Genomic DNA, 11,155 nt, shown 5'->3' on the forward strand with positions numbered 1-11,155 from the left:
CTTTTTTCACCTAACACTATATCTTGGATATCATTCCATTTCAATGCATGGAGCTGCTTCATTCTTGATAGTTGTATAATATTTCGTTGTTTGGAGTTATAATTTATATTGACCAGTCAGTTATTGTGGGGTTGTTTCCAACCTTTTCCTATTACAAGAGGCAATAAATATCCTTACATATGTGATTTGCAAGTCTTAGCACGTACGTGGGATAAAGTTCCCAAAATGGAACTGCTAGGTCCAAAGGAATACCCACTCTAAACCTGCACTGTCATTGCAAAAATAGCCTCTACAGAAGCTGTACTAATTTACACTTACAGAAGCAGTGAGCAAAGTGTCCCTCTGTCCTTACATCACTAACCCAGTGCCAGCCTCTTTAAGAGATGTGTGGAAAGATTAAAAGCAAAACAAAAAGACTCGTCTGCCTTCTGGGGGTGTCTATTTCTACCATATACGACCTTAAGATGCTCGCATAACAGATATAAAAGTTTTCTCTAAGGGGAATAGGTACACCTTTTCTATGGCTGGCCATTAAACCAAGGAAGGCTTACCCAGTTCTAATAAGTTGCAGCTTCTAAAATTCAATATTGTAGGCAGCTTTCTTCTCACTCCCTCCTGCACCCACTTAAAAACAAACAAGACCCTCCTCAAGGAGTTTTACAAAGATAAAACTCCTCTAAATGAGAACTCTGGGACCATAGCTCAAAACCGAGCATTACAATTAGGCTGCTAAGAACCAGGGTGCTCCTTGAGATAAAGGACATAAAATGGCATAGCATAATTCATCAAATACTCACTTTTCAGAGCAAGTGAGTCATCTGGATTTCCGAACTTTAAAAAGATACTCCAATATTTAAAGCCAAATTTTGTTTATTTGGAAGTAGAACTATTACCTTGTAGTTTATAAATCCTGCCATGGTCTTAATTTCCAGAATATTAGTTTCATGGGCTCTCAATTCATGTACAAGATTATAGGCGGTCCTGTAATTCCTAATACAGACATGGGGAAGGTAGTTAATTATGATATAAATTAATTTTAAGAAAAGATTCCTAAGAGCAAAATTATTAGAAATAACAGAAATAACATCTACTCAACATTTCTTAGCACTCAACAGCTCAGTAATGACATACACATAACAATCTCTGATGTCCTGAAAAATGATATATTGATTCATTATGTGCGGGAGGAATCAATGACTTTTCCCTAAGAACAGAACCACTGTACACACTGCTGTCATTAACATCTGCCTGTAACTGACAGGAATTCACCTGCAAAATGAAAGTAAAGTGGAAAAGTGTCCAGAGTTACATGACAAAATTAACATTCTGTTAAAAAAAATTAGTATTTTTTAAAAGTACCATGTTGAGCTTCTCAAATAGAAATTGTATTGGTGAAGAAGGTGCTATCAAGACAGAGATGAGGGACTTCCCTGGTGGCGCAGTGGTTGAGAATCTGCCTGCTAATGCAGGGGACACGGGTTCAAGCCCTGGTCTGGGAGGATCCCACATGCCGCGGAGCAACTAGGCCCGTGAGGCACAACTACTGAGCCTGCGCGTCTGGAGCCTGAGCTCTGCAACAAGAAAGGCCGCGATAGTGAGAGGCCCACGCACCTTGATGAAGAGTGGCCCCCGCTTGCCGCAACTAGAGAAAGCCCTCGCACAGAAACGAAGATGCAACACAGCAAAAAAAAAGACAGAGATGGGTCAACAGCTTTAAACCCAAGTATCTCCACAACTGAAACGGGTATCACTGGTCTCGGGTATGGGCTGCAGTGGGGATGCCCTCGGGGCAGCTAGCGCTGAAGGAGAGCATAGTGTGAGAAAGGAAAGTCTGATAGAAGATGGAAGGTAATGAGAAAATATCAGTCTTCTCCAAAGAAAAGTGTTTGCTCCTAACTTCTCCACGTAACAATTTTTCTTCCCAGAACTGTGTTTGAACAGAATTGGAATTGAGAGTGTTTCACTAATACCACAGATAAAAAATGAACAACGTTAAAACCAGCTAAAACTATATGAAGTTTGAGATTTATAGAACACAATTTGGTGCTTAGCACCTCATTAGCAACAAAAGAGAGGAGGTTTCTGCAATATTCCTCTGAGTGACAGACTTATTTATTTCTCTGTTCCACCCTCCCATGTATATGTAGCCTCTCCCCAATTTTAGGATATATAGCTGGTTTTTATCCATTTGCTACACTGGCACTGTTAACCTTAAAAAATTGAGTTAAAGCTAGAAAGAGATGTTTTATTAAATTGTGTTTAGTAAAATAAAAGCGAAGGGATAAAATGCCTAACCACTGCCAACACATCTGCAACTACTCTTCAAAGCTCTAAGCAGAGCCTTAGAATGAAAACTGGGACTTCCCTGATGGCGCAGTGGTTAAGAATCTGCCTGCCAATGCAGGGGACACATGCTGCGGAGCAACTAAGCCTGTGCGCCACAACTACTGAGCCTGCGTGCCGCAACTACTGAAGCCTGCATGCCTAGAGCCTGTGCACCGCAACAAGAGTAGCCCCCGCTCGCCACAACTAGAGAAAAGTCTGTGTGCAGCAACGAAGAGCTAATGCAGCCAAAAATAAATAAATAAATAAATTTTAAAAAGAATGAAAAATGATGCTATTGGCAGGTATTATAAACTAAAAAAAATTAATTAAAATAAAATCATAGTTGAATTGAATAAATGTACTATACACCTTAAGAAATTCAGTCTGGGGCCTCCCTGGTGGCGCAGTGGTTGAGAGTCCGCCTGCCGATGCAGGGGATACGGGTTCGTGCCCCGGTCTGGGAGGATCCCATATGCCGCGGAGCGGCTGGGCCCGTGAGCCATGGCCGCTGGGCCTGCGCATCCGGAGCCTGTGCTCCGCAACGGGAGAGGCCACAACAGTGAGAGGCCCGCATACCGCAAAAAAAAAAAAAAAAAAAAAAAAAAGAAATTCAGTCTGATTCAGATAATGTTTAATACACATGAAACTTTGAAAATCAGTCTTAACACAAGGATTTTACTGAGTATACAAAGAAGTAGGTAACAGAATGGGAAAATTTTTAATATGTTTCTTTAGATCATGAAATTTAATTAAATTATACCAGAAAGTTTTCAGACACTATAAAATTTACTTCTGATAATAAAATGGATATATTTTTTAAAAAACTCAAATACATTCCATTTAACTAGAAAAATTAAAGTGAATATTACAAACCTGACTCTAACCAACATAAACATTTTAAACTTAAAGTTTGGTTGAGATTCAGAAATTGCCACTACTATGTTATTGTTAACATAAAGAAAAATTTAGTTTGACAGCTGTTAGAAACTTACTTCAGAGCATTTTGTGTATCTTGTTTCAACTCACTGAAGAAAGCTATTTTGAACTGATGTCTAACAAATAAAAGCTGAAAAGAAGAATGGAAAAAAAATCATTATTACACATATTCTCTTAAAAATGTAAAAATTACAATAATGTTTAAGAGGAGACCTAAAAGTATGAAGGAAAATATCCAAAATTAAAGTTCAGGAATTATTCCAGTAAAGAAGTGTAGTTAAGAAGGCTACCAAAATCTATCTTCAAGAGCTTTAAAGGCAAAGAGGACAAAAGACAAAATAGCTTTTAAAAGCTTTAAAAGAAAACTTCAGAAGCACAGAAGCCATTTAAAAACATCAAAGTATTAAAGACATTAAATCATCTCCTCAAAAATAATCAATGATGAACAATCTACTCTAGAATGCTGCTATTATTTCCTTCTTTAGGAAAAGACACGTACCTGGTGTGTTGTTTTATTCAAAAATTCTTTATGAGATTTCACTCTTCGAATCTCAGTGTAGTAATAAGTCTGTGCATGTTCATAAAAGGCGTTTTCTAATCTGTTAAAAAAGACCAACATTCAAACACTGAAGTTATTTTAAACCCAAGTGTTTTCAAGAATCATATTTATAAGACCTGAAAGTAAAATCCTGACAGAGATAATGTCTGCTTTACTTCCTGATTAAGATAAAAAGTAAAGCAAAATATAAGCTAAATTTTTAGATAAAAAAATCTAAAAAGAAGACCCACCAAAAGCCATTTAAAATTTTACAATCTAAGAAATAACTGATAAAAATAACTTTCTTATAATTTGTAAAAATTAGGTAATCACTAATAATCTATTATTTTATAATTTTATAAGTATGAAAGAAACAAATATCTAATACTCAATTAGATTCAATTATCTTTTGTGACTCTGACATTTAGGGTTTAAAGATTAAGGAAAATAATGGGAAAAGGACCAAAAATGAGAACTGGCAAATGAGGTGAAAATAACATTTGTATAAATTAAATCCTGCTTCATTCTATAACTATGAGACTACAGAGGAACCAAGAAAATTTGCCCAGAGATGGATAAACAACTCAAAGTTCTGTTTGTGAAAATAAGTACATATCAGAAGTATCTTCCTAGGGCATGAAAGAAAGCTGAATTCAAAGTCAGATAAAGATTGAACTTCAAGGTTCTTCCTCCTCAGAATAAAACAGAGTTCTGAAGCTGCATTCAAAGGGTTTAAATACATCTAAGAAAAATATGAAAAAAAATGAAATAAAATGGAATAGTCAAAACTTAAAAATTTCAGTATATATTCTAGGTTACTTACCTTATAATATAACCCACAAGGTGGTCCGTATGGGGCAGTACAAACAAAGACTTCCCCGAGAGTTCACACGCATTGCACAAGGCTGCAGCCCTTTCTGAAGCAATGACATCTTCTCCTGTTGACAACAAGTGCCATAAAGAGAGAAAATAATTAATGCATTTTTTCTAAATGGACATTTCCCCAAATCAGTACAATATAATTAAGAAAAAAAAACCCAAACCACTTTTCACCACGTCTATAAGACCCCTGGAATCCTTGAGAGCTCTGTGGGGTGCTTAGAAGTTACACAGTACATATATGTTAGGAGAACACTGTGGAATTTTCTACTAGGCCAAGACAGGCCAAGTAATGCCAACAGATATACCGCATAATTGTTTCAAAACCGTAACTAAAAATGGAAGCAATAGTGCATGAAAGTTGTTTCCAAAACTATTTAAGGTGCTTCAAGTTTCAAGACAGAAACAAAAAAGGTATTTTGGCTTCTGAAGTCTGAGATGATAGAAGAAATACGCATTTGAAACCAGGACATTTTCTTATAGGAAACTAGAAATGCTACAGCATTTTTCTTTGCTCTATTGCAAATTAAGAAAAAAATTTTATGTAAGGAATATAATTTCAAATAGATCTCAGATAAGCAAAAAACCTTCTTTTTTAAAAATCAAGTGAATAACTCTTTTGTCAATTGACATGTGCCTCCCTGGAGGGAAGGGGAACTAGGGAGCAGGACCTGAGAAGATCTGCACTCTTTAATGTTTTTAATTTTTACAATAAGCATTTACTCATGCATTATTGGTACTTTTTTAAGTTAACACACCATATTTCCTATAACTGAATGCGTGAAAGATTTCAACATTAAAAACTATGCCTCCTGGTAATAAGAATTGGGGGGATAAACCAATCAATTAGTTATTAATTAACCTTTTGCTACCTGGGGGCAAAGGGGTTTTCTTCTGAATCAGAACCACTGCAACTTTTGTGTTTCTCCCTTGTAAACTCTGCCTGCAGTGGAAAAATAACAATAAAATTAATTAAGTAATTAAACTGTTTTAACTTAAAAAATGCATTCAAGACTACATAAAATACAAGCTTGACAATTCAAAGAAAGACAAATTGCAACTTAAAAACCCCAAGATTGGGGGAACTCTTTTCCTACATACAAAGAAACATAAATGCCACAGTGATTTAAATTTTAAAAGTATCATCTCAGATCAAGCTTCTGTTCCTTACAAAAATCTGCTTTAAAGGCAAAAGTTTAACATATACTTCAATGTAGAAGTTACACTACAACTTATTTCTTTATAGTGATATATTAGAGTAGTCATCCAAAAGAATTACTTTGAAATAAATGGTGATAAAGCAAAAAGTGTTTTATGAGACTAAATAGCAAATCACTGTATCTCCCCCCCCCAAAAATTATAAATGCAAGAAGAAGCATTTGGAACTTCAGGTCAATTTGTCTTAGAAATTTCTTCACATTGCTTACCATTCCTTAAGTTAATATTAATGCTACCTGTTGGAAGTGAACAGGTTTCATTGGAGGCCAGTGAGCCCCAAATGACTACTGCAGTCTTAATGGCACTCAGTTGCCTTCGACAAATGTCAGTAAACTCCAGATGTGAGTCTGACTCAACACAGTCAACCTGACAAACGGGACATACCTAACTATTTCCACTCTGGTCGCGCACTCAGACTGCTTTTCCTTCCACTGGGGCTCATCCCAGTCTAGTTCGTAGAACACAACCACCAGGGCTGGCACCAGATTCAGATGTTTATTCATCCAGCCTGTCTTTAGGATCCCTTTGGGAATGTACCATTCATACGAAGTTCTCTGCAAACATTAGCCAAAGTTGAAAAGAGGTATTGTGACAACAAGAGCAGCAGAAATCACCTGTTGTGGAGTGCAGGCGCTTTCTCTGTATGTATCTCATTCAGTATACACACGCTGCATTTCTAAGATGAGGACATTCAGGCTTACAGAGATCAGGTAAGAGCTAGCAAGTACTGGAGGTAGAATCTCAACCCTAGAGCCAGTACCATTTCCATTTAAAGACTGACCAAAGCCAAAGCATTTCTAATGATGTCCAGGCTTTCAAATACCCTGGAAGTAAACAGCCTTCTTCCCAATAAATTCTACTTATATTCCTCACCATCCCAGATTCCGTCCTTGTAAAAGCTGCTCAAATATTCTCTAAAATCCAATATGGCTTCATCTGCTTCAAAGTCGTGTCACCAGGATGGCATGACACCTCACTTGTGGGTGAAAGAAAAAAATGAAGGACAATTCTTAAATACAGAAGCATAAGGGCAGTCACTGGGGGTCAGCGCTAAGTGCCACGTCGTGGGGAGGGGATGCCCTGAAGAACCCAGGTGAAATCTCAATCTACCCCCAAAGCACCCGCACTGGCCAGACTACTCCAGTTCACGCTGGTCCAACAGTTATTCCACGTGAGGAAAGAGAGGACAGGAAGGAAATCTGACACAAAACACCTTGGGAACTCAGGAAAGAACCAGGAGGAAAATGAGGATTCTGAAGAATGAATCCAGGAGGAAAGGGCTGGGTCGTGCTGGGCCGCTGGTCTTCCTTGACACAAACACCACACTAAAAAAAGTGTGTAAGAGCCAGGGGTGCTATTGCTCCCACAGTTTCAGAGAAAGCTCATAGTTCCTGGCACTGGGTATATGAAACTGTGTCTCTGGTGTGTGAGGCTCAAACACACGCAAAAGAATCAGCAGGTGACCAAATCTACAGGTCCTACGCTCCCCCAAGTTTAACTGAGGACAGCCAATATTGACATGCTTAATAAACACCCCAGGTGATGATATACTTGGTCCAAAGACCAGTCTGTCAGAAACATTGCTGTAGGGGGGGAAAAAAGTAGGTAGTTTATTTTAATCAATGTGTCTTATTAACTGACTTTCAGACCAACCTGAAAAGATTACAATAAATGACAAATTAGTCAATGTACACAACCTTCTTAAAAAGCAAATTGACATAATAAGCAATATACGTGTATGAGTTGCTATTATTAATTCATACTATCATCATTCTAAGTATTTTTTTCTAAGTAAATCAGAGTCTCTACCATGATGTTCACTCTAAAAGTCAGTTTTGAACTTAATACCCCCTACTCCACACTGAATAAACTGTTTTAGTTTACGTAGAACTCATCAAGGACAGAGAGTATGTATTATTTAAATTTCTATCACCAGCCTGTTGCATAGTTCCAGGTACTCTAAACCAAAGCAAGTGCTCAAAATATGTCTGTGAAATCAAACCAAACTGCAGACTATGGATTTTATAATGATACTGGCAATGGTGAGTGGGGAACGTGAGACCTTCCTTTTAGAGAGGCCTTTGTTAAAATTATGGAGCCTTGGGGTCTCTTTTTAACAACAAATAAAAAATGGAAAACCTAGGCTCATAGGATAGAAAGCTTAATAATTATAATTATTCTTCTGGAGTAAAAAAAAAAGGGGATTATTAGATACATCTGTAGTATATTACATACAGGAAAACGTCTGGAGTTTTCTTCATGCACCACTGTAACCATACCCTTGATAAACTCAGGGGTTTTCCTGCACAGATATAGGAACAGAAAAGATACACACACACAAAGAAAGAGACAGACGGAGAAGGAGAGTCCCCTTGCAATCATAATGTCATTACCTTGGGTCTACATTTGGGATACTCATGGTCACCTGGGAGCACCTTGAAAGAAATCGGTACCCGATCAGCCCTCCGATTGGCACAGAAAGCATCCCAGACAGCTCGATGGACAGCATTATAAACCACATCCAGGCCTGTGAGAGTAACAAAAGCCATAGGCCGACAACATAATTCCACAGGGAAGTCCCATTGTGTGGGGCTCATGTTCAAGGTGTCAGGAAAATTCTGAAATACAAATGTTAATACGTTAATAATTAATTTCTTAAAAGCCCACATCCACATCTAACATATGAACCTCCACCATTTGAAAAACATTACAAAAAGGCGAAAGTCTTTGAGTGTCTGTAAACTGTCAAGCAAATCCAAAAGAACAGAGCAAAAGGGTAAACTTTAATTCTTGAATTGGACCTATTAAAATTTAATAACTATTGGTATAATATTTTTTAAAATCTTTCATATACAAGGATTGCAGTCAACTTTAAGACAAATCACTATTTCCAGTAACATCTCAAAACCACACAAAACTTTGGGATAAGCAGACCAGGAAAGCAGGAGGGTGATCAAACTACTGATTTGTTATAAAGAAAAACAATGATTGACTTACATATACAATAAAGTGCAACCATCTCTACTTTCTCTGTAATTGCTAACATCTAATTTCTGATTTCCTGAGATATCATTAAAATAATATGCTAATTATCTAAGTAGCTATGTTTTCTCATTTCTCCACAATTAACACAAATGTACTACTTAAAGGAAAATCTACAAGGGAAAAGCTAATAATGAATGGAAATCTCTAGGAGGACATGTTTCTACTGTACCCTTTAGCTGAGAAGCGGTCTATATCAATCCAAGATGCACTACATTTTGAAAAGCAATTATATAAAAGTGTTTATTGCGAACAAAATTATTACATTTTAAGAATATTTTCAAAAACGTGTATCATATGGTTGGTTTAAAAGGTGATCTCCACCAGTGTATCATACAGGCCTCAAATACAACTTCTGTGAGAAGTTAGGAGCACTTAGGCCACCACTTGATCAGCAAAATAGTATTTTTAACTGAAAAGTTAATTTAGTAAAGACTATTAGGCTTCTCACACTTAAGTACTGACGGGAACAATGGGTACTAGATAATTGGTTTGGAAAGCCTATCAGAAATGACAAATGTCCACAATAGACAGAAGTTTTAGAATTGCTTAAACAGATATTCTGAGGACAGGATTAAGGTATGAGGGCAAAGGACTGCATGTTCAGAAACAGATTCTAGTTCTAGTGAATGTGGGGTGAAACTAAAAAAGAGATGGTCAAAACACAATTTAGGTACCACTGCTTGATCCCAAAGAGTCTAGATTAGAGCCCTAAACACCCACTTCCTTTAATAACCCCAGAGGCTCAAGAGAATTAGCTGTGTCCTTTGAATATGGAGTGGAAATAAGGGGAAACAGAAATGACGTTTAAATCACTTAAAATCACAATCCTGTCCAAGAGAAATATAATATAAACTACATAAATAATTTAAAATTTTCTAGTAGTCACATTAAAAAAGAAAGGGATGAAATTAATTTTAATAATATTCTACTTAACCAATGTCCAAAATATTATCAATTCAACATTACTATAAAAGTTATTAGTGAGATGTTCTACGTTTTTTAATACTATGTCTCCAAAGTCTGGTGTGTATTGTACACCCGGAGCACATCTAGCCTATTTCAAATGCTCAATAGCTACCTATGGCGACTGGCTACTATACCAGACAGTGCAGCTCTAAATTACGGTAACTCTGTCCCAAAATAACTGTACGAAAATTGTATCAGAAATTCTTGCCACATTGTACCTTAAAAGCTTTGGCATTTGAAATGGCTGTGCCTATTCGGTGGCAAAAAATGGGAAGAATATCAGCAAAGGACAAGTGCAGAGGTTGTCTGGATCTCGATGACAGCCTATAGGAGAAATTTCCAGATCTCCTGGAAAAAACCAGTGAAGCAACTAACCAAACTATGACCTGGAAGGAGGTGCAGAAGTAGGAAGCGAACACTCTGGATGGGAGATCCTGTAGCGCAATGGAAGTCGTCTGGAAGCTGGCGTGGTCATAAAATTATAAGGAAGACCCTTAGAAAGAATGACGGACTGCAAAGAAAGGTGACCTAACGAAAGTGGCAGGTTAAAAAAAATAATGCAGTCGCTATTTTTTAATTAACGGAGGTTCGGGATGCAGGACACAAGGCCAGTAAGGATGGGATTCAAAGATGTCCAACTACAAAACAATCAAAAGAGGAAGGACAGTTTGGGGCCGGGATGGTGAAACGAAAGCTGATGTTGAGGATGTGAAGCAACAGCCCAACTTAGGAAAGGATACCGCCCCAGGGTCGCAGAATCCTGCTCCGGTAGCTCCAATGAAGAAACGCTGCAGCTCTAAAGGCAGACGCTATCTTCCTCCTCTCCTCCCCTACCCACCTTAAACCTGGAGGCCCTAGAAATAGGTGTGTCTTTTCTTTAGAAGCTAAAAGAGAAATGCATTCGCTGATGCTGTACGAAATCACAGGCCCCCCAAACCAGTATCGTTAAGCGCTAGCAATCTCCCTCGGCGGTCTCGCCCGGCCCCACTGGTCTCCCGACCCGGACTCACCCAGGCCGCACGCCCCGAGCCCGCTGCAGCTGTGGCCGGTCGCCGCCAAACGGGGGAGAACCAGGGGAAGCAGGCGGGGTGGGGGGGGGGGGTCACAAAACGCCGGAGGCCGTCCCTACCGCCACCGCCCCTGAGCCGGTGCCCACAAGCGAGACTTCCCAGGGCCCATCCGCGCAGGCACAGGAAGCACTTTCTGGGCTTGACTGACAGCTCTCTAGGCCAATCGCCGTCCCGGAAC

The 11,155-nt window shown here is 38.4% G+C and overlaps 1 protein-coding gene across 2 annotated transcripts in view; it reads right to left on the reverse strand.

Moving 5' to 3' along the window:
* TRAPPC11 (trafficking protein particle complex subunit 11) overlaps nucleotides 1-11,084 on the reverse strand; it is a 42,379-nt gene extending 31,295 nt beyond the window's left edge. For both annotated transcript variants that reach the window (XR_014292383.1, XM_082608698.1), the window contains exons 1-8: nucleotides 10,918-11,084; nucleotides 8,290-8,514; nucleotides 6,281-6,450; nucleotides 5,551-5,621; nucleotides 4,623-4,737; nucleotides 3,761-3,860; nucleotides 3,318-3,391; nucleotides 894-990 (exon numbers count right to left, since the gene is read on the reverse strand). Coding sequence is in view for 1 of the 2 variants with exons in the window: in XM_082608698.1 (XP_082464824.1) it covers nucleotides 894-990; nucleotides 3,318-3,391; nucleotides 3,761-3,860; nucleotides 4,623-4,737; nucleotides 5,551-5,621; nucleotides 6,281-6,450; nucleotides 8,290-8,493 (831 nt within the window). In the remaining variant the exon portion in view is untranslated. The remainder of the gene's footprint in view (nucleotides 1-893; nucleotides 991-3,317; nucleotides 3,392-3,760; nucleotides 3,861-4,622; nucleotides 4,738-5,550; nucleotides 5,622-6,280; nucleotides 6,451-8,289; nucleotides 8,515-10,917) is intronic.
* Nucleotides 11,085-11,155: the final 71 nt, after the last annotated feature.

Source organism: Mesoplodon mirus, assembly GCF_964341445.2.
Source record: "Mesoplodon mirus genome assembly, chromosome: 20".
NCBI classification, from domain to species: Eukaryota; Metazoa; Chordata; class Mammalia; order Artiodactyla; family Ziphiidae; genus Mesoplodon; species Mesoplodon mirus.